The sequence below is a fragment of the Heterodontus francisci genome, chromosome 42 (genome assembly GCF_036365525.1).
Source record: "Heterodontus francisci isolate sHetFra1 chromosome 42, sHetFra1.hap1, whole genome shotgun sequence".
Classification (NCBI taxonomy): domain Eukaryota; kingdom Metazoa; phylum Chordata; class Chondrichthyes; order Heterodontiformes; family Heterodontidae; genus Heterodontus; species Heterodontus francisci.
The window spans coordinates 29931019-29955231 of NC_090412.1; the positions used below are offsets into that span (position 1 = coordinate 29931019).

Here is a 24213-nt window from a genome sequence, read left to right on the forward strand (position 1 = left end):
GCTTGTTCCTTCTGCTGGTGTCAGCCTGGTGAAGCTACAAGCCAGGACTACTTGCATGCCAAACAGCATAAGCAGCAAGTGATAGACAGAGCTAAGCGATCCCATAACCAACGGATCAGATCTAAGCTCTACAGTCCTGCCACATCCAGTCGTGAACGGTGATGGACAATTAAACAACTAACTGGAGGAGGTGGCTCCACAAATATCTCCATCCTCAATGATGGGGGAGCCCAGCACATTAATGCAAAAGATAAGGCAGAAGCATTGGCAACAATCTTCAGCCAGAAGTGCCGAGTGGATGATCCATCTCGGCCTCCTCCTGAAGTCCCCAGCATCACAGATGCCAGTCTTCAACCAATTCGATTCACTCCAGGTCATAATCAAACAACTGAAGGCACTGGATACTGCAAAGGCTATGGGCCCTGACAGCATTCCGGCAATAGTACTGAAGACCCATGCTCCAGAACTTGCCGTGCCCCTAGCCAAGCTGTTCCAGTAAAGCTACAACACTGGCATCTACCAAGCAATGTGGAAAATTGCCCAGGTACGGCCTGTACACAAAAAGCAGGACAAGTCCAAACTGGCCAATCAGTCTACTCTCAATCATCAGTAAAGTGATGGAAGGTGTCGTCAACAGTGCTATCAAGCGGTACTTGTTTAGCAATAACCTGCTCAGTTTGGGTTCCGCCAAGGCCACTCAGCTTCCGACCTCATTAGAGCCTTGGTTCAAACATGGACAAAACAGCTGAACGTAAGAGGTGAGGTGAGAGTGACTGCCCTTGACATCAAGGCGGCATCTGACTGAGTATGGCATCAAGGAGCCCCAGCAAAACTGGAGTCAATGGGAATCGGGGGAAACTCGCCGCTGGTTGGAGTCATACCTAGCGCAATGGAAGATGGCTGTGGTTGTTGGAGGTCAATCACCTCAACTCCAGGACATCACTGCAGGAGTTCCTCAGGGTAGTGTCCTAGGCCCAACCATCTTCGGCTGCTTCGTCAATGACCTTCCTTCAATCATTGGGTCAGAAGTGGGGATGTGCGCTGATGACTGCACAATGTTCAGCACCACTTGCAACTCCTCAGATACTGAAGCAGTCCGCGTAGAAATACAGCAGGACCTGGACAATATCCAAGCTTGGGCTGATAAGTGGCATGTAACATTCACGTCACACAAATGCCAGGCAATGACCATCTCCCCTTGATGGCCAGCACGGACATGGTGGGATGAAGGGCCTGTTTCTGTGCTGTATAACTCTGACTGTATAACATTCAATGGCATTATGATAGCTGAACCCCCCACTATCAACATCCTGGGGGGGTTACCATTGACCAGAAACTGAACTGGATCAGCCATATAAATACCATGGTTACAAGAGCAGGACAGAGGCTAGGAATCCTGCGGCCAGTAACTCACCTCCTGACACCCCAAAGCCTGTCCACCATCTACAAGGCACAAATCAGGAGTGTGATGGAATACTCTCCACTTGCCTGGATGAGTGTGACTCCAACACTCAAGAAGCTCGACACCATCCAGGACAAAGCAGCCCACTTGATTGGCACCCCATCCATAAACATTCACTCCCTCCACCACCGACATACAGTGGCAGCAACGTATACCATCTACAAGATGCACTGCAGCAATGCACCAAGGCTCCTTAGACAGCAACTTCCAAACCCACGACCTCTACCACCTAGAAGAACAAGGGCAGCAGATGCATGGGAACACCACCATCTACAAATTACCCTCCAAGCCACACACCATCCTGACTTGGAACTATATCGCTGTTCCTTCATTGTCACTGAGTTAAAATCCTGGAACTTCTTCCAAGCAACACTGTTGGTGTACCTACCCCACATGGACTGCAGCGGTTCAAGAAGGCAGCTCACCACCTCCTTCTCAAGGGCAATTAGGAATGGGCAATAAATGTTGGCCTAGCCAGCAATGCCCACATCCCATGAACAAATAAAAAATAAGCTGCCCCTCCCTTGGAAGGTGGGTCTTGCTGTGGGCGGAAATGCCAATTTGGAGTCTTGATAGCTCACGCGATAGGATTGCAGTTCTTCTGCTCAATTTCTGCTCATCCAGTACTAGATGTCGGAGGTCGAGAGAGGGGGGTGGTAAGGAAAAGCTGGGGATCATCAGCTTATATGTGGGAACTGGACATTGTGTTTTTGGACAATATTACTGAGGAGCAGCATATAGATGAAAAATAGGAGAGGGCCAAGGCTAGGGTACAGGAGTAATGGTGTGGGAGCAGGAAGGGAAGCCATTGCAGGTTATTCTTTGGTTATGACTCGATAGATAAGAATAGTACCATGTGAACGCAGGCTCAGCCAGATGAATGAGAGTGGGGAGGCATTGGAGGAGGATGGCGTGGTCAACTGTGTCAAAGGCTGAGGACAAGTCAAGAAGGAGAAGGAGGGGTAGTTTACTTTTGTCACAGTCACATAGGATGAGATTTGTGTATTTGATTAAAGCCATTTCGGTACTGTGATGGGGCAGAAACCTGATTGGAAGGATTCAAATATTAAGCTCCTGGAAAGATGTGCACAGATTTGGGAGGTGACAATTAGAGCATGGCTAGCTGACCTGAACCCGACGACACAAATTAGGTCGGGTTAGGTCACTCTTCCGGGTCCAGCATTCGAGCTCAGACACAGTGACAGCCAGGACATCAAGGCGGGAAACATGCATTTGGACTCCTCACTAGTCTGCCGTGAGGAATTCCATCCAAGGTAGAGCACAACCTCTTCAATAAAGTTGATTGGTGGTCGGGTTGGCCGTGGGAAAAGGTCAAAGGACTCGGGCCGGGTCAGATGTGGTTCTGTCGGACTCGGGTCGGGTTTCATTTGCAGACCTGAGCAGGCCTTTAGTGACAATATTTTCAAAGACTTTGGAGAGGAAAGGGTGTTTAGAGATGGGGAGCTAGTTTACAAGGGTGGAGGAGTGAAGGTATGTTTTTCTGAGGAGGGGTGATGACAACAGATTTTGAAGGAAAGGGGGCCAGTACCTGAGGAGAGTGAACCGTTAATAATATCAACTAATGTGGGAGCCAGGAAAAGAAGTTTGGTAGTCATCAGACTCAGGAATAGGATCAAGGGAACAGGAGGTGGCTCTCATGGACAAGATGAGCTCAGAGAAGGCATGAGGTGAGATAGGAGAGAAACTAGAGAAAGATGTGTAAGATTATTAGGCTACTAAAAAGTTACTAACCAGAATACTAGTTGTTAAAATATATTATATAAACTAACAACTGACTTATTATAAAGTAACATTTAGCTTTATTAGAACCCTTCTTTGTAGTATGGTAAAGTGGGAAAACTTAGGAAACAGAGCACAGTATAGACAAGATCTCAAGGTAGAGGGATTCTGGGAGATTGTCAAGTTTTAAAATGCTTACTTTGCAGTAAAAGGGTGAGACCTTGAGAGCAGACAGTGAAAACAGCTTCTGTGAGAACAAGATGTGGATTTGTCTTGTAATGAGATAAGGGACCACGAAATGTAAAAGCATTGAGATAAAGTAGTCAACACAAAGGGGGTATAACCTATGTAAATCCGAAAGGTTAGCAATAGCCAAAGAATGATCCTTAATTGGTTAAGAAAGGCATTCTTTAATATAAGACTAATCACCAATTGGGGAAAGGGAGGGCTAATTGGAAAGAAGCCAGGACAAAAGAAGCCTTGACTGTGTCCCAATTCAGCAGAGAGTTTTCGAACAAGAAACAAGAGAGAGAGACTGACTAAAAGACTTGCAGGTTGGTAGGTAAATTGGCCGTTATAAATTGTCCCGAGTATAGGTAGGTGGTAGGGAAATATAGGGACAGGTGGGGATATTGTAGGAATATGGGATTAGTGTAGGATTAGTATAAATGGGTTGATGGTCGGCACAGACTCAGTGGGCCGAAGGGCCTGTTTCAGTGCTGTATCTCTAAACTAAACTAAAAAAACTTGAAGACCAAAAGCTTCTAGAGAGTTATGCGTACTGACGTCCAGTCTCTAATGAGGGTAATACCTGTGTTAGACTGTTAATCACTGCCTGACTTTGTGAATATGGTTTATCTGAAAACTTAATAAACTTGTGCTTGCCTTTATCTCAATCAGGTTGATTTACAACAAGCTTTGTGCTGCCAAGTCTGTTCCCACCTTAGAAAGGGGCATAAACCACCCCATCTTATCAAATTTTACAGATATGTGTTCAGGGCTAGGACTGGGATGAACCTTAGAGGTTGGTCTGGTGTGCTTGGGGAAATGGAGGGAAGCAGCAGAGGTAGCTGATTGGATGGTCCCAATCTTTAATGCAGAGTAGTCTATGAGCTCCTCGCACTTGTTGGAGGTGAGGATGGAGGAGACGGGGAGGGAGGTTTAAGAGGGTTTTCAGTAGAGAAAAGAAGCTCGGGGCTATCTTTGCATTTCAGGATGATCCTGGACAGTTGAGAGCAGGACTTTATGTTGTGATGGCTAAACTATTTGTCTGCCACATCCATTCAGGTTTGCATGGATAGCTGCAGATTGATAACTGCAGAAATGCCCTGGTGAACGGAGGGCCCAAGTAAATTGGGGGAGAATTCTTCCAGCGGCGGACACAGAAGAAAGTAGGGTTGAGAGGCAGAAGGGGTATGTGGGTTGAAAGCAATACAAGGAAGTGATCAGAGATGGCCTTATCTTTGACTGACATGATGGGAGTAGAAAGGTCATGTGAGACAGCAAGGTCAAGGGGGTGACTATGAATATGGCTTGGGGAGTTGACATGGAGGGAGAGATTTAGGAAGATAAGAGGGCAGTGAACTCAAGAGTAAAGAGAACATGATGAGTTGTGATGGAGGTCAAAATCACTAAGAATGAGAAGTCACTCAGTGCAGAAGCTGAGGGAGGAAAGCAGTGAAGATATCTCAGTAACATTTTTATGGTACTTAGGTGGGTGGTAGAGAGAAAGGATTTTAAATGGGAAGTGGGAGGGTGGAAGGTGACAAGCTCAATGGAGCAGGAAGTGCCAGAGGAGCCGGGGGTTGTTGGTCAGACCAAGGTGTAATTTGGTGATGAGCCACACCACCATCGTAATGGTCTGGACAGGGCAAGTGATGGAAGGGATAGCCAGCCAAGGAGGCTTCATTAAGAGGGAAGGTGTAATCACACCCATCAGGTTTCCATTCAGGCTATGATGTCGATGCAATCATCCACAAAGAGCTCATGGATGGCAAGGGCCCTGTGCACAAGTGAATAGACATGCTGGAGGGAGGTGCCGAAAGGAGTGGAGAGAGCTGATCCGCTAGCAGAGTTAGTACTGGGAAGTGCCAGCTGGATTGACAGACTGAACAAAATTACTTTAAAATTTAAGTAACAAAGCACACCTGAGTCTTAGGTATAGTCCAGTGCAGGAGTATAGTCTTAATGTCCAGAATCTAGGAATTTGGAAGCCAGGTTTGGCAGGATGGTCAGTGGATGGGGCATCCACATGATATCAAGGAAAACTGAGAAGACTGGATGCAGCAAAGGCTATGGACCTGACAACATCCTGGCTATAGTGCTGAAGACTTGTGCTTTAAAACTAGCTGTGGCAGTAGCGAGGCTGTTCCAGTAGATCTACAACATTGGCAGCTATCTGACAAAGTGAAAAATGGCCCAGATTTGTCCTGTCCACAAAAAGCTGGATAAATCTTACCTGGCCAATAACTGCCCCATCAAACTTTAAAAAAAAAATCATTCACAGGATTTTTAAAAAATTCATTCATGGGATGTGGGTGTCGCTGGCCAGGCCAGCATTTATTGCCCATCCCTAATTGCCCTTGAGAAGGTGTGGTGAGCTGCCTTCTTCAACCACTGCAGTCCACGTGGGGTAGGTACACCCACAGTGCTGTGAGGGAGTTCCAGGATTTTTCCAGCGAGTGAAGGAATGGCGATATAGTTCCCAGTCAGGATGGTGTATGACTTGGAGGGGAACTTGCAGGTGGTGGTGTTCCCATGCATTTGCTGCCTTTGTCCTTCTCGTTAGTAGAGGTTGCAGTTTTGGAAGGTGCTGTGTAAGGAGCCTTGGTGTGTTCCTACAGTGCATCTGGTACACACAGCTGCCACTGTGCATCAGTGATGGAGGGAGTGAATGTTTGTAGATGGGGTGCCTATCAAGCAGGCTACTTTCTCCTGGATGATGTCGAGCTTCTTGAGTGTTGTTGGAGCTGCTCCCATCCAGGCAAGTGGAGAGTATTCCATCACACTCCTGACTTGTGCCTTGTAGACAGGCTTTAGGGAATCAGGTGGTGAGTTACTCGCCACAGGATTCCTAGCCTCTGACCTGCTCTTGTAACCACAGTATTTATATGGCTACTCCAGTTCAGCTTTTGGTCAATGGTAGCCCCTAGGATGTTGATAGTGGGGGATTCAGCGATGGTAATGCCATTGAATGTCAAGGGGAGATGGCTAGATTCTCTCCTGTTGGAGATGGTCGTTGCCTGGTGCTTGTGTGGAGTGAATGTTACTTGTCACTTATCAGCCCAAGCCTGGATACTGTCCAAATCTTGCTGCATTTCTACACGGACAGCTTCAGTATCTGAGGAGTCACGAATGGTGTTAAACATCGTGCAATCATCAACAAACATCCCCACTTCTGACCTTATAATTGAAGGAAGGTCGGTCATTGATGAAGCAGCTGAAGATGGTTGGGCCTAGGATCTGGGTATCACTGGCAGGATTTACTGCCCATCCCTAATTGCCTTGAGAATGTGGTGGTGGTGGTGAGACGCTTTCTTAAACCACTCTATATGAAGATACAACCATAATGCTGTTGGGTAGGGGTTTCCAAGATCTTGACCCAGCAAGAATGAACGAACGGCAATATATTTCTGGGTCAGAATGGTGGAGAACTTGGAAGTGGAACCTGCTCTCAACCATCAGCAAAGTGATGGAAAATGTCATCAATAATGCTAACTGATGGCCAGTTTGGGTTCTGCCACATTCTCTCGATTCTGGACCTCATTACAGCCTTGGTGCAAAGAAGGACAAAAGTAGCTCAATTCAGAGCTGAGGTGAGAATGACTGCCTTTGACAACAAGGCAGCATTTAACTGAATGTGGCACCAAACAGCCCTACTAAAGTCAACGGGGATTGGGAGAAAACTCTTCACTGGCTGGAGTCATATCTGGTGCAAAGGTTGTGGCTGTTGGTGGGCAATCATCTCAGCTCCAGGACACTGCTGCGGCACAGTGGCGCAGTGGTTAGCACCGCAGCCTCACAGCTCCAGGGACCTGGGTTCGATTCCGGGTACTGCCTGTGTGGAGTTTGCAAGTTCTCCCTGTGTCTGCGTGGGTTTTCTCCGGGTGCTCCGGTTTCCTCCCACAAGCCAAAAGACTTGCAGGTTGATAGGTAAATTGGCCATTATAAATTGTCACTAGTATAGGTAGGTGGTAGGGAAATATAGGGACAGGTGGGGATGTTTGGTAGGAATATGGGATTAGTGTAGGATTAGTATAAATGGGTGGTTGATGGTCGGCACAGACTCGGTGGGCCGAAGGGCCTGTTTCAGTGCTGTATCTCTAATCTAATCTAATCTAATATTCATCAGGGCAGTGTCCTACACCCAACCATCTTCAGATGCTTCATCAATGACCTTCCTTCCATAAGGTCAGAAGTGGGGATGTTTACCAATGATTGCAGAGTGGTCAGTTCCTTTTGCAATTCCTCAGACATTGAAGTAATCTGTATCCACATGCAACCTTTTACTGATAAGTGGTAAGTAACATTCGTGCCACACAAGTGCTAGGCAATGACCATCTCTAACAAGAGAGAGTTGAGCCTCTTCCCCTAACAATTAACAGCATTACCATTGCTGAACCTCCCACCATCAATATTCTAGTTTGGGGGGGGGGGGGGGGGGGGGGGGGCAGGGGGCGCGGGGGCACCATTGATCAAAAGGTTAACAGCCACATAAATTGTAGAGAAGGCAGGGCTCCCAGTGCCAGGCCAAAAAGGCAGGAAAAACGCTGTCTTGGCCTTTTTGTGCGTTTCGGAGCGATCCTCCATCATTTTGCTGCCCCAGTGTCCCTTGCCGGGATCCCTGTCCCTTAAAAGACAGGGATCCTGTCTCCACGAGCTGCCGGCTAATCACAGGACTGGCAGCACCAGCACTATCGCAGAGGCAAGCCCAGCGCTGGAACCCCGAACAGCAGTAGATGAGGTGGGGTTGCTGGGAACAGTCCGAAAAGCCTTCGCGAGGTGGGGTGAGAGGATGGGCGTGATGTCCAAGGGGAAGGGGGTGTACATGAAGGTGGGTGTTTTGCTGGCAGGGGTCCTCTGTGGGCTACAGATTGCCCAGAAGAGGTTACCACCTCCAAGCCCACAGGGAGGGCATCTCGTTTTACAAGGTGTCCTCCCCGCATGGCAGAGGCACGCCAAAAGTGGCCTATCAAAGGCCACATAAGGGTCTCAATTGGCCTCTGGACAGGAAGACCGTCATTGGCCTATTCTGCCCTCAGTAAAATTGTTTGGTGATGGGGCGGCAATGGGTCCTCCGTCCCCACCACCCATTGCAATTCCATGGACCCCAACACTGGGGGACCATAAAATCCAGCCCTGGGTGTGCCTACACCACACAGACAGCAGCAGTTCAAGGCGGTGACTCACCACCACCTTCTCTAGAGCAATTTGGGATGGGCAATAAATGCTGGCCTTGCCATTGATGCCCAGATCCCATGAATGAATAAAAGAAAATAATGCTCACTCTTCAGAAGACATCTTTGCTACATATGCTAGCCTCAGAGAGAATAAATTGAGATCGTTTGCTGAGCGTCAGAATGTTGTATTCTTGTACGCTTTATTAAGTAGGACAAATGTGTGGATCAGATGTCAACATTACTTCAGGGAGACGGTGTAGTGGTAATGTCACTGAACCAATAATCCAGAGGCCCAAACTATGGCCTGGGAGCATGTGCTCAGATCCCACCATGGCAGCTGGTGGAATTTAAATTCAATTAAATTCAATAAATTAATAAAATCTGGAATTGAAAGCTAGTCTCAGTAATGGTGCCATGAAATGACCAATTGGTATAAAAACCCATCTGGTTCACTAATGCTCTTTTGGGACCACAGCAGTGTGGCTGCCTCTTAATTGCCCTCTGAAATGGCCCAGGAAGCCACTCAGTTCAATTAGGGATGGCAACAAATGCTAGCCTTGCCAGTGATGTCCACAGCCCCCGAAGGAATTTAAAAAAAAGTTGTTGCCTTTTGTTGTGTCCACATTGGATGTTTGATCTCTTGCAATCTTTATTGCCAAAGAAAGGACTCCTCTTACATGCACTATTGAAATTCCATCTCCATACTCCCTGTTGTGGTAAACGCCTGTCTGTTTCAGTTGTGTACGTATTTCATGTGAATTGTAACCTATTATAAAATGCCAATTAGTTTATTCTATTTAATGCTCTATACAGGTCTACTGGTACAGGCTGAGTGACCTCTACTGTAAAATTACATGACTGAAATAGTGGCTTGATGCATAAAACAGCTTAATTGAAATGTCAGTACAATAGGTGACAGTAGAAAATCTAATCTCATCAAATGCTGAACCATTGATGAGAACAATCGATGTGCATCGAGGGAGTAGCAAAGGTTCAGGCACTAACGCCTCACCTCTCAAAGTCTGGGAGCTGTTAAGTTCTGAGTCTATGTCAAAGAAATGGTTGTAACAGGACAAATCAAATTGGCAAAGGTGGTCTGGAAGATGAGTTTGTAGAATGCTTTCATGACAGTTTCCCATAACAACTAGATCTAGTATTGTACAATGGAACAGGTTTAATTAGTAATTGAAGTAAACGGCCTGCTGGGAAAAGGTGATAACAATACTATATTAACTATAAAGTTAAATACAGCCAATTACATAGGTATGAGGGAAGAGCTGGCTGAGGTTGACTGGGTAAATAGATTAAAGTTATGGCAATGTATAAACTGTGCAAAACATTTAAAGAAACTATGTTCAACAAAAATACATCCCATTAAAAAACAAAACTCAAAAGGAAAGATCCATCCATGGCTTACAGGGGAAGTTAAGGATCATATTAGATTAAAAGAATAATTGTAAGCCTGAGGATTGGGAAAGTTTTAGAAACCAGCAAAGGGCCATCAAAAAGTTGAGAAAAAGGGGAAAAAAATAGAATGAGAGTAAACTAGCCAGGAATATAAAAATGGATTGCAAGAGCTTCTATATAAGTACATAAAAAGGGGAGAGTAGCTAGAGCAAACATTGGTCTCCAGAGGCAGAGATAGGGGAAATTACTGTGGGGAATGAGGAAGTGTCAGAGACCTTGAACAAATATTGTGTCTGTCTTCACAGAAGACGACAAATTATATACCAGAAATAGAAGGTACCCAAGGGGCTAATAAGAGTGAGGAACTTAAAGTAACTAATATCAGCAAAGGAAAAAGTATTGGAGAAAATGAAGGGACTAAAAGCTGACAAATCCCCAGGAACAGATGGCCTACATCTAAGGGTTCTAAAATAGGTAGCTGCAGAGACGTTGATGCGCTGCTTATGATTTTCCAAAGTACACTAGATTTTAAGAACAATTCTAGAGAATTGGAAGTTAACACATGTAGCACCTCGATTCACAAAAAGGAGAGAGTGAAAAAAAGAGAGAACTACTCTCTTTTGACATCAGTCATTGGGGAAACACTGGAATCTATTAAGGAAGTCTTAATGTACTTAGAAAATCAAAGTATGATCAGAACAAGTCAACATGGTTTTACGAAAGGGAAATATGTTTCACAAATTTTAGTTTTTTTGGAGGATGTAACTATTAGGATAGAGGGGAGCCAGTAGATGTAATATGCTTGGATTTGATAAGGTGCCATACAAAAGATTAATACGTGAGGGCTCATGGAGTTGGGGGTAATATATTAGCATGGATAGAGGATTAGTTAACAGATAGGAAGCAGAGAGTAGGGATAAATGGGGCATTTTCAAGTTGGCAGGCTGTAACTAATGGAGTGCCACAAGGATCAATGCTGGGGCCCCAACTATTTATAATCTATAAGAATGACTTAAACAAAGAGACTGAGAGTAATGTGTCCAGGTTTTCTGATGATACAAAGATAGGTGGGAATGTAAGCAGTGAGGAGGACACAAAGAGGCTGTAAAAACATGAGTGGGCAACAAGGTGGCAGATGGAGTATAATGTGGGGAAGTGTGAGGTTATTCAATTTTTAATAGAAAAGCAGATTTTTTAAAAAAGGTGTGAAACTTCTAAATGCTGATGTTGGGAGACTTGTGTGTACTCGTATGAGGAACACAAAGTTAACACGCAGGTGGGTTATGCAGTTAACAGCAACTGGGAAGACAAATGGCATGTTGACCTTTATTGCAAGTGGATTGGAGTACAAGAATAAGAAAATTTTGCTACAATTATATAGGGCTTTTGAGAGACTACATCTGGAGTACTGTGCAATTTTGGGTTCCATATCTAAGGAAGGATATACTTGCCTTGGAAGCAGTACAACGAGGATTTCTGGGATGAGAAGGTTGTCCTATGAGAGGCTAAGTAAATTGGGCCTATACTTTCTGGAGTTAAGAAGAATAAAAGGAGACCTCATTGAAACATACAAAATTCTGAAGGGGCTTGACAGGGTAGATACTGAGAGGCTGTTTCCCTGGCTGGGGAATCTAGAAAACGAGGGCACATTCTCAGGATAAGGGGTTGATCATTTAGGACTGAGATGAGGAGAAATTTCTTCAAAGGGTTGTGAATCTTTGGAATTCTCTACTCCAGAAAGTTATGGATGCTACTTTGTTGAATATATTTAAGCCTGGGATAGATTGATTTTGGTCTCTTAGGGTATCAAGGGGTTTGGGGAGTGGGGAGGAAAGTGGAGTTGAGGCAGAAGATCAGTATGAACGGAGTGAATGGTGGAGCAGGTGTGAGGGACCGTATGGTCTACTCTTGCTCCTATTTCTTATGTTCTTTGGACAGACATCCCATAGCACAATCACAGATTCAGCTCAATCCTGGATAGTTAGAGGCCAGACAGCAAAAACCAAGGGGTAAGCTGGTGTTTTTCAGATTGGTAGGAAGAGTTCCCGAGATCTCTCTATCTACTGGCACCTTTTCATTTGAATACAGGTACAAGGAATAATATTAAAGTTTGTTGACGACCCCAAAATAGCAGATATGGAAAATTAGGAAGAATTCTTACACACTTGTACATCTCTCACTAACCCCTGCCTTTGTTCTTAGGATGAGACTCCATATTCTTTAAGGTATTTTCTCTCATTTCTATTTCTAGGTCTCTCTGCACAACATCCTGCACAACAGCTGCCTGGAGGTGACTATGTGGTTCCCAATAGTGGACAGTGTAGGTGAGAGCAGGGATGTGCTCCCTGGAGCAGGGCACCAATTATTCCAGTACACAATTTTCCTTACAAGTGGAGTTAAATAGGTCAGCCTGACACCAGCAACTTTTACAAGCTAACTCCATGGAGATCTTCTGTGCACCCCAGAAAGACAGGGCCCTAGTGGTGTACTTTTCTATTGCCTCCCACTTCAGGAAACTCAGTACCCTTAAAACCAACGTTGCCCTCCAGAACTAGGTTGTATCAGACACCAATTCCACAAGCCACGTTGGAAGATAGGAACTGGAAAAGAAATCATTAGCCATGCAGTACATTAAGAAGAATTTTACTGTTTTCATAAATACACTGTGCATCATAGAGCACGGAGTATTTAATTCTGCATCGTGTGTTTGTCACACTCCACTTTAGCCTTTGTGGATCAAAATCTGCACCAAGACCAAGTTGTTCGCAGTTACCTCGTAAAGTAACTGTCCCAGAAAGATACAATTTAAAAGTTTTACAGATGTGACCAATGGCCTCTCGTGTTAATACAGACAACAGTTTGCAGCTTCTGTAGGCGACTTTCTCTGCATGAAAAGTGGCAAGGCCTACTGTTTCAGGCTTCTTCAGATCCCTTTAAGCTGGATTTCATTTTACGCTTCTCCTTCTGACCCAACATACGATAGATTTTCTTGCGGGCTTCTTTTTGCCTCTTAATTTTATCCTCTTGCTGTTTCTGTTTCTGTGTGAGGAACTCTTTGTGCTGCTGGTGTGCTTTTCTGTGCTGTTTCTGTACTTTGTACGCATTCACTGTGCTCAGAGCAGACAGCAGGGCTGAGATCTGAGGACAAAACATTGTTTTTTTAAACACATGAAGCCTATTATCTGGCATTGACTGCAGATTAAATGTGGAGAATGTTGATGATTGCCATGAACTTAGGGAGTTGCATAGATTGGGGAACTAGATCATGCATACAAACAAATTAACAGTCGGCCACTCAGCCCCTCGAGCCTGCTCTGCCATTCAATAAGATCACAGCTGATCTGATTGTAATCTCAACTCCACATTCCCGCTTACCCCCAATAACCTTTCACCCCCTTGCTTATCAAGAATCTACCTACCTCTGCCTTAAAAGTATTCAAAGACTCTGCTTCCACTGTCTTTTGAGGAAGAGAGTTCCAAAGACTCACGACCCTCTGAGGAAAAAATTTCTCCTCATCTCTGTCTTAAATGGGCAACCCCTTATTTTTAAATAGTGACTCCTACTTCTAGATTCTCCCACAAGGGGAAACATCCTTTCCACAATCACCCTATCAAGACCTCTCAGGATCATACATGTTTCAATCAAGTCGCCTCTTACTCTTCTAAACTCCAGTGGATACAAGCCTAGCCAGTCCAACCTTTCCTCATAAGACAGCCCACCCATTTCAGGTATTAGTCTAGGAAACCTTCTCTGAACTGCTTCCAATGAATTTACATCCTTTCTTAAATAAGGAAACCAATACTGTACACAGTACTCCAGATGCAGTCTCACCAATGCTCTGTATAACTGAAGTATTACCTGTCTACTGTTGTATTCAATTCCTCTCACAATAAATGATGACATTCTATTAGCTTTCCTAGTTACTTGCTGAACCTGCATAACCTTTTGTGATTCATGCACTAGGACACCCAGATCCCTCTGCATCTCAGTGCTCTGCAATCTCTCACCATTTAGATAATATCTATCTTAGATCAAAAGATTAGATGGTAGATAAGCAATGGCAAACATTTGAAGTAAAGAAATATTTCATAATTCACAACAAATATACATTCCCTTAAGAATTAAAAACCCCACAGGAATAGTGGTCCAACAGCAGCTAATGAGAGAAATTAAATATAGAATTAGATTAAGGGAAGAGGCTTATAATGTTGCTAAGAATAGTGGTAAAAGCCTGGAAGAATTTTAAAATTCAGCAAAGGATGACCAAGGAAGAGAAAATAGGACAACAAAAAACTAGTTAGAAACATCAAAACTTATTGCATAAGCTTCTATAGGTAAAGAAGAGATGAGGGAGAGTAAACATGGGTCCTTGGAGGCAGAGAGGAGAAATTATATTAGGAAATGTCAGAGACATTAAATGAATACTTCGTATCTGACTTCATGGGAGGAGACAAAAAACATTCTGGAAATAGTAGGGAACTAAAGGTCTAGTGAGAATGAGGAAATTAAATAGTATTAATAAATAAATAGTATTGGAGGAATTTAATGGGTACTAAAAGTCAATAAATCCCCTGGATCTGATCGCCTGCATCCTAAGGTTTGAAAAGAGGTAGCGAATTCTGCGGCTCAAATTCTGGCTGCTAAAATGTACAGGTGTGCCAAAAGAAAACAATCAGACAAAAGATATCCAATGACAGAGACACTAAAATAAGGATCATAAAAATCATCTCCAGAGGAGGAATCCTACAAGACTGTAGGATGGACAGAAAAAGGTAGAGCAGACAGCAGCCTGAGACAGCTGGTTTTCTTGGTGCACTAACGTCACCCATTGACCCTGAACAGGGGGCTGTGAATTTCTTCGGTTTTTTGCACAATACCTTTTTCTCGTGTGCGCTTTTTATAACGGCGACCCGCTGCCTATCCCGCGTTTCTCTGGCCGGTTTCTCTTGATTTTTGGGCTTGCTCTTAAAGGGCAGGGCTTTCTGCAGCATCTTGGGGACGTAGAGGGGATTGAAATGCTTCACCTTCCTTTCGATGGGCTACAGGAAACACATACAATTAGAAACATGGCAAATACAGCACAACACAGCTCAATCACCTCAGGGTCACAGGATCTGAACCAGTAATAAAATCAATTACTGGGGAACACAAACACCATGGCAGTGTAAAGATGTTTCACTATCAGGGACTCGGTGCCTCGATGTATTGATTCTTTACTGCCTGGATTCTAAGCCACAGGTCTGAAATAGATCATAGAATCATACAGCACAGAAGGAGGCCATTTGGCCTATGAGGTCTGTTTCGGCTCTTTGAAAGAGATATTCCAATTAGTCCCGCTTGTCTCCCCTTTCCCTCAAGTATTTATCCAGTTCCCTTTTGAAAGTTATTGTTGAATCTGCTTCCACCACCCTTACAAGCAGTGCATTCCAGACCATAACTTGCTGTGTAAAAAAAAAAACTAATTCCTCATCTCCCCATTGATTCTTTTGATAATTACCTTAAATCTGTATCCTCTGGTTACTAACTCTTCAGCCACTGGAAACAGTTTGTTTTTATTTACTCTGTCAAAATGATTCATAATTTGAATGTCTCTATCAAATTTGTCCTTAACCTTCTCTGCTCAAAGGAGAACAACCCCAGTTTCTCCAGTCTCATAACATAACTGAAGTCCCACATCCCTGGTACCATTCTAGTAAATCTCTTCTGCACCCTCTCCAAGACCATGATATCTTTCCTAAAATGTGGTGCCCAGAATTGGATACAATACTCCAACTGGGGCCTAACCAGTGATTTATAAATGTTTAATGTAACATGCTTAATCTAAGAGCTTATTCAGATACCATCAGACTTCCATCCTGAACCTGTGATATTGTTACAGCTCCCTAAGGAGTCCGAACCCAATCTTCTCCACTCCTTTCCTGAGGGCACTGACCCAATTGGTACAAGGAATCAGAATCACAAGTGCTGCAGCCCTCCAGTGCCTCTCCTCAGGATTCTATATGTGAAGTTCAACACTTGGCATTAGCCCAGTCCTAAGCTGCTAAACTGTACTGCTGACATTAGAAATATATAAATCTGACATTACCCTGTACAAGGAATCCTTATTTGGTTTTATCTTAATGCCCAAGTCGTGTTTGAGTTGTCCAACAGTTCTCATTCCAGCCCAGGTCTCCCTCTCACTGCTTGGCCTAAGCAACGACGTGACTGGATTATACAACTTTGGTAGTGAAACTGGATACCATGTTCTTATGAAAACAATATCTGAGAATCAACAAAGCAAGCAATTTAGCTTTATACTGGCTAACACATTACAATACGATTACTGAACAAAATTATTAAATTATTAAAATTATTAAAACAAAAAAGTGATTACTGGTAGACTAAAGTCAGTCTCCAAATTGATGAAAGTTAAGGGTTTTCTATGATAGCTCATTCAAACTCAAACTGTGGATATTACAGATGGTGGGACACAGGTTCAAGCTGATTCCCATGATGGGAAGGGGGGAAAGACAGAATGCCCAAAAAAAAGAAAAAGCCTTGCACTTGCTCCAATGTCATTATTGGAAAAGCCCCAACAGCCTGAAAACAATTTCTAGCAGGCATTCAAATGGCAATCACACTCAGTAAAGTCACAGGATGGCTGGTAAGATTAGGTGGCACAGATGCACTAAGGCTTAAGCATGGGTGCTCTAGGTTGGGCTGAAGCTTATTGTTGAGCGAGGGGTATAACTTCCGCCAGACCTGAGACGGCTTGATGCTGCCAGAAATAGAAAGCGTTCCAACTGCTCAGTGCTAATGCCCCTACCTCAACGGCCACAAAATTCATGGGGAACAAAAAAAATCTGTTGTTAAAGAACAGGGATGTCAGCATTCAGTGAACTCTGTAATATCACATTGAGACCTTTTCCTTAACTATTGCATTTGAAGACACATCACTCACCGCTCATTAGCAACCTGTCCTCAAAGGAGGCTCGGAATGCACCCTCTGGGGTGCGAAGAGCTTTCTTCACCTGACCACGAACCCCACTTACACTTCGGATCGACGCATTCTCAAATTTAGCAACTTCCAGGGCAGAGTTGAACATTCCCTGTGTTTAGAGACAAAGCATCCATCAGCAACCCAAGAGAACAGACTGACTGTCACACCACACACCTGATCAACCAATCACCCAAAGTCTGTCATGGTGACAGGGGTAATTTCAGGGAGTTGAAGGGGGATCTGGTCCAGGTGGAATGAAACAAAGATTATCGGGAAAATTAGCAAATGACCTAATAACAAAATAGGAGGCCATCAAGGAGTAGTAGTTCAGGTACAGACTAAACACATTCCCATGAGACGGAAAGGAAGCACATCCAAAGCGAGGGATCTTTGGGTGACTAAAGAAATTGGGAACTTAAAAACAGAAAAATGAGACGAGTGATAAATGTCAGGATCATAATACAGTTAAGAATCAATCAAGCAGAATACAGAAAGTGCAAAGGAGAACTGTAAAAGCAAAAAAGAGCAACAGAAAAGAGAACCCAAAAGTCTTTTATTAATAATTAATCTTAAAAGGATAGTCAAAGGAAGGGTGGGGCTAATTTGGAATCAGAAAGAATATCTTCTTGTGGAGGCAGAGAGCATGTCTGAGATAGTTAATGTGTACTTTACATTGGCTGTATTCTCTTCTTTAGTGAAGACCAATGTCACAGCAAAGGAAGAGATGGAGAAATTAGATAGGATAAAAATAGATGAAGATGATTGCAAATGTCACACACTTGTTCAAAAAAGGGGAGATATAAACCTGGTAACTACATATTAATCAGGCAAACATCAGTCGTAGGGAAACTTCCAGAGATCATAATCCGAGACAAAATTAATAATCCCTTGAAAGAACACTGGCTAATAAATGATAGCCAAAAGGCAAACAGTGTCAGATAAACTTGAGTTCTTCACTGAAATAACGGAGTGGGATGGAGGGGAGTAAATGATGTGGAGGAAGGAGGGGATGGGCAGAGTAGAAGAGGAAGATTACTGCTGGCAGCAGTAAAGAAGCTGGTCACCTTTATGAAGGCCGTGTTCTTGTAGATCTTGAATGGGCACCCAATCAACTTGAGTTTTTTAACGATAGTTACAGATTTATCGAGGTCCAGCACCACACCCGTTGCTGCTATCCTGAAATCTTTCTGCAAAGATAAAACCAACAGTTAGTCTCAAGAGCTTGACTCACACCAATGACAAGGAAAATAATGAAGAAAGGTTATTACTGAGCAGGTGGAGAGTATTCCGTAAGGGGAAGGGGGTCAACCAGAAGTCATGGTCCATATTGGAACTAATAACATTGATGGGGAAAGGGCTGAGGTCCTATAGGCAGAGTTTCAGGAGGCAGGAAAAAGATTAAAGAACAGAATCTCAAAAATGGAAAATCTCTGGATTACTCCCAGTACCATGTGTGAGTGATTACTGAAACAGGAGGATAGTGGAGGTGAATGTGTGGTTCAAAGTGGTGCAGGAGGGAAGGCTTCAGATTCCTAGGACAATGAGCCTGGTTCTGAGCAGGAAGGACTTGTACAAGTCAGATGCACAGTACCTAAACAGAGACCAATTCCTTATGGGGAGGGTTTAAGCTAATTTTGCAGGGGGAAGGGAACCAGGATGTAGCAATGAGGAGCGACAAGGTGGTGTAGGAACAGAGAGACCTGGGGGTATATATGCACAAATCACTGAGGGCGGCAGGGCAGGTTGAGAAAGCGGTTAAAAAGGCATATGGGATCCAAGTATTTAATGATCTAAAGCTGAGAGTTCAAATTTCACTAGGGTAGCTGGGGGATTTAAATTCAATTAAATACAAAACTGGAATAAAAAGCTAGTCTCAGTAATGGTGACCACGAAACTACTGGATTGCTGTAAAAATCCAAGTTTTTTATTCATTCATGGGATGTGGGCATCACTGGCTAGGCCAGCATTTATTGCCTATCCCGAATTGCCCTCGAGAAGGTGGTGGTGAGCTGCCTTCTTGAACCGCTGCAGTCCATGGGAGGCAGGTACGCCCACAGTGCTGTTAGGGAGGGAGTTCCAGGATTTTGACCCAGCAACAGTAAAGGAACAGCGATATAATTCCAAGTCAGGTTGATGTGTGACTTGGAGGGGAACTTGCAGGTGGTGGTGTTCCCATGTATTTGCTGCCCTTGTCCTTCTCGTTGGTAGAAGTCATGGGTTTGGAAGGTGCTGTCCAAGGAGCCTTGGTGCGTTGCTGCAATGCATCTTGTAGACAGTACACACTGTTGCCACTGTGCGTCGGTGTGGAGGCAGCTTATGTTTGTGGATGGTGTGCCAATCAAGCGGGCTGCTTTGTCCTGGATGGTGTCAAGCTTCTTGAATGTTGTTGGAGCTGCACCCATCCAGGCAAGTGGAGAGTATTCCATCACACTCCTGACTTGTGCCTTGTAGATGGCAGCCAGACTTTGGGGAGTCGGGAGGTGAGTTACTCGCCGCAGGATTCCTAGCATGCGACCTGCTATTGTAGCCATGGTATTTATATGGCCACTCCAGTTCAGTTTCTGGTCAATGGTAGCCTCTAGGATGTTGATAGTGGGGGATTCAGTGATGGTAATGCCATTGAATGTCAAGGGGAGATGGTTAGATTCACTCTTGTTGGAGATGGTCACTGCCTGGCACTTGTGTGGCACGAATGTTACTTGCCACTTATTAGCCCAAGCTTGGATATTGTCCAGGTCTTGCTGCATTTCTACACGGACTGCTTCAGTATCTGAGGAGTCACGAATGGTGAACATTATGCAATCAGCAAACATCCCCACTTCTGACCTTATGATTGAAGGTCATTGATGAAGCAGCTGAAGATGGTTGGGTCTAGGACACGACCCTGAGGAACTCCTGCAGTGATGTCCTGGAGCTCAAATGATTGACCTCCAACAACCACAACCATCTTCCTTTGTGCTAGGTATGACTCCAACCAGCAGAGGGTTTTCCCCGATTCCCATTGACCTCAGTTTTGCTAGGGCTCCTTAATGCCATACTCTGTCAAATGCTACCTTGATGTCAAGGGCAATCACTCTCACCTCGAGTTCAGCTCTTCTGCCCATGTTTGAACCAAGGCTGTAATGAGGTCAGGAGCTGAGTGGCCCTGGCAGAACGCAAGCTGAACATCACTGAGCAGTTTATTGCTAAGCAAATGCCGCTTGATTGCACTGCTGATGATAATCATCAGTAACGTGATGCAAAGTGAGAGTAGACTGATGGGCCGGTAATTGGCTGGGTTGGAAGTGTCTTGCTTTTTATGTACAGGACGTACCTGGGCAATTTTCCACGTTGCTGGGTAGATGTCAGTGTTGTAGCTGTACTGGAACAGCTTGGCTAGGGGCGCGGCAAGTTCTGGAGCACAGGTCTTCAGTACTATTGCCGGAATATTGTCAGGGCCTATAGCCTTTGCAGTATCCAGTACCTTCAGTTGTTTCTTGATATCACGCAGAGTGAATTGAATTGGCTGAAGTCTGGCATCTGTGATGCTGGGGACTTCAGGAGGAGGCCGAGATGGATCATCCACTCGGCAATTCTGGCTGAAAGTTGTTGTAAATGCTTCAGCATTATCTTTCGCACTGATGTGCTGGGCTCCCCCATCATTGAGGATGGGGATATTTGTGGAGCCACCTCCTCCAGTTAGTTGTTTAATTGTCCACCACCATTCACAGCTGGATGTGACAGGACCGCAGAGCTTAGATCAGATCCGTTGGTTATGGGATTTCTTAGCTCTGTCTATCATATGCTGCTTAAGCAGTTTGGCATGCAAGTAGTCTTGTGTTGCAGCTTCACCCGGTTGACACCTCATTTTGAGGTATGTCTTCCTGCACTCTTCATTGAACGAGGGTTGGTCTCCTGGCTTGATGGTAATGGTAGAGTGGAGGATATGCCAGGCCATGAGGTTACAGATTGCGGTTGAGTACAATTCTGCTGCTGCTGATGGCCCACAGCGCCTCATAGATGCCCAGTTTTGCATTGCTAGATCTGTTCGAAATCTATCCCATTTAGCACGGTGGTAGTGCCACACAACACAATGGAGCGTATCCTCAATGTGAAGGCGGGACTTTGTCTCCACAAGGACTGTGCGGCGGTCACTCCTACCAATACTGTCATGGACAGATACATCTGCGGCAGTCAGATTGGTGAGGACGACGTGAAGTATGTTTTTCCCTCACCACCTGCCGCAGACCCAGTCTAGCAGCTATGTCCTTTAGGACTCGGCTAGTTCAGTCAGTAGTGGTGCTACCGAGCCACTTTTGGTGATGGACATTGAAGTCCCCCACCCAGAGTATATTCTGTGCCCTGCCACCCTCAGTGTTTCCTCCAAGTGGTGTTCAACATGGAGGAGTACTGACTCATCAGCTGAGGGAGGGCGGTATTTGGCAATTAGGAGATTTCCTTGCCCATGTTTGACCTGATGCCATGAGACTTCATGGGGTCCGGAGTCAATGTAGAGGACTCTCAGGGCAACACCCTCTCGACTGTATACCACTGTGCCACCACCTCTGCTGGGTCTGTGTTGCCGGTGGGACGGGACATACCCAGGGATGGTGATGGCAGTGTCTGGGACATTGTCTGTCAGGTATGATTCTGAGAGTATGACTGTCAGGCTGTTGTTTGACTAGTCTGTGGGACAGCTCTCCCAACTTTGGCATGTTAGTAAGGAGGATTTTGCAGGGTCAACAGGGCTGGGTTTGCCATTGTCATTTCCGGTACCTAGATTGATGCTGGGTAGTCTGTCCGGTTTCCTTCTTTTTTATTGACTTCATAGTGGTTAGTTACAGCTGAGTTGCTTGCTAGAGGGCATGTAAGAGTCAACCACATTGCTGTGGGCCTGGAGTCACATGTAGGTCAGACCAGGTAACAACAGCTGATTTCCTTCCCTAAAGGACATTAGTGAACCAGATGGGTTTTTACAACAATCGACAATGGTTTCATGACAATCATTAGACTAGCTTTTAATTCCAGATTAATTGAATTCAAATTCCACCTTCTGCTGTGGTGGGATTCGAACCCATGTCTCCAGAGCATTACCAGGGGTCTCTGGATTACTCGTCCAGTGATAATACTACTATGCCACCGCCTCCCCTGGTGCACTAATGCCCTTTGGAAAAGAAATCTGCTGTCCTTACCCAGAGTGGTCTATATGTGACACAGCAGCAATATGGTCGACTCTTAACTGCCCTCTGAAATTGCCTAACAAACCACTCAGTTGTATTCAAGAAGGTGGTTCACCATCATCTTCTCATGGGAAATTAGGGATGAGCATAAATGCTGCCCTTGCCAACAATGCCCACATGCTCTAAATGAATAAAAAAACCTAGCCTAGGAGAAACAAACAGCAACAGAATAAAGAATAGCGTATTAATAGCAGGAATCAAATGGAGAAAAAAAACACACACAAAGCAGGCTAGCATGGTAATGGAATGCATGGGTGGTAATGTGAGGAGTGTTATAAATAAGATTGATAAGCTGCAGGGGCAAGTTGCCAAAATGTATTATGATATAGTGACAAAATAGAGACCTGGCTTATACGTGGGCAGGAATGGGAACTAAACTACATTTACAGATTTCCTACATTACAACAGTGACTACACTTCAACAGTACTTCATTGGCTGTAAAGCACTCTGAGGCGTCTGGTGGTTATGAAAGGCGTTATAATAAATGCAATTCTTTATTTCTTTTACTTTGGGTCCAAACCAAGCATATTCCCAAGAGGAGGAACGACGGGGCATCCAGAACAAGAACGCCCCGGATGACAAAGGAAGTAGAGGCTCAAATAAAACAGAAAATGGAGGTCATGACAAATGTCAAGTACAGAATACAACTGAAAACCAGGCAGAATACAGAGGGAAACTGAAAAAGCAACTAAGAAGGGCAAAGAGAGAGTCTGAGAAACTATAACTATAACCAAATAACGTAAAAGGGAAATCAAAAATCTTTTATAAACATATTAAAAAGGTAAATAGTTAAAAAAAATTGCAAAACCAATTTGGACAAAAAAGAAACAAAATTTTCTTGGAGTGTGGCAGAGGGCATGGCTGAGGTACTGAAATGAGTACTTTGCATCTGTCTTCACAAATGGATAAGTTAATGTAACCTTTGGAGAGGGGGGGGGAAAGATATTGGAGGGGATAGAAATAGGTTGGCATCACTCAAAGCTGCTCCAGATAGAATGCACCCTAGGTTGCTGAGGAAGCTGGGTTGGAGATAGCAGGCAGCAGAAACTCTGAAACCATCTTTTAATCATCTTTGGGTGTAGAAGTGGTGCCAGAAGATCTTTTAAAAAAGGGAAGAGGGATAAAACTGGTAACTGCAGTCCAACATCAGTGGTGGGAAAACTTCTAGACCATTGTCAAGGACAAAATTCTCACTTGGAGAAGCACATACTAATAATGGACAGCCAGCAAGGATTTGTTAAAGCCAAATTTTGCAGAGCTAATCTGATTGAGTTCCTTGATGAAGAACGTGTATTTGATAAAGTACCACATAACAGACTTACTCAAAAAATAGAAACACCTGGGATGAAAAGGAAGGTGGTAACTTAGGTTTGTAATTGGCTACGGAATAAGAGGCAGAGAGTACTGGGGATGGATGCTTGTTGGACTGGAGAGAAGTATGCAGCGGGGTTCGCCAGGGGTTGGCATTAGGACCATTGCTTTTCTTGTTAGACATGAATGACCTGGACTTGGGTATTCAAAGTTTGCGGATAATACGAAACTTGGCAACGTAGTGACTAGTGAGCAGGATTGTAGCAGACTTCAGAACTGGTGAAATGGGCAGATACATGGCAGACAATGTTGACTCATCTTTACAAGTTTCCATGACATCATCAGTCAGTGAGCAACGAGGGAGGGTTGAGAAGTGAAGATGTTAGAGGGTGGGGGGAGGTGGAATGAGAGAAGACTGCTGGAACTAACTGTCAGCCCTACTCCCAGATCAGCTGCTTTATGTCCCCATCTGCAGAAACTTACCGAAACACCAGCTACAGATGGAATGGCGAAAAACCCTGTGCCTTGTGGAGTAATCGGACCTGGAGTGGGGAAAGAAGAAGATCTGGAAGTTATACAAAACTTCTGTACTGAAAACATGAACAGGACTTGCTGCATTACAGCATAGGCTCCAACAGTATTAATCTGGAGAGGGTAGTGGGGGACTCCTTGGCAATGATTCCAAATGCTGTGG

The 24213-nt window shown here is 44.5% G+C and overlaps 1 protein-coding gene across 2 annotated transcripts in view; it reads right to left on the bottom strand.

Moving 5' to 3' along the window:
- Positions 1-11320: 11320 nt before the first annotated feature.
- Positions 11321-24213, bottom strand: part of bms1 (BMS1 ribosome biogenesis factor) — an 83536-nt gene continuing 70643 nt past the window's right edge. For both annotated transcript variants that reach the window (XM_068020285.1, XM_068020284.1), the window contains exons 18-23: positions 24003-24061; positions 18053-18175; positions 16950-17097; positions 16095-16270; positions 14887-15048; positions 11321-13146 (exon numbers count right to left, since the gene is read on the bottom strand). In XM_068020285.1, the coding sequence (XP_067876386.1) occupies positions 12922-13146; positions 14887-15048; positions 16095-16270; positions 16950-17097; positions 18053-18175; positions 24003-24061 (893 nt within the window). In that variant the 3' untranslated portion in view covers positions 11321-12921. The remainder of the gene's footprint in view (positions 13147-14886; positions 15049-16094; positions 16271-16949; positions 17098-18052; positions 18176-24002; positions 24062-24213) is intronic.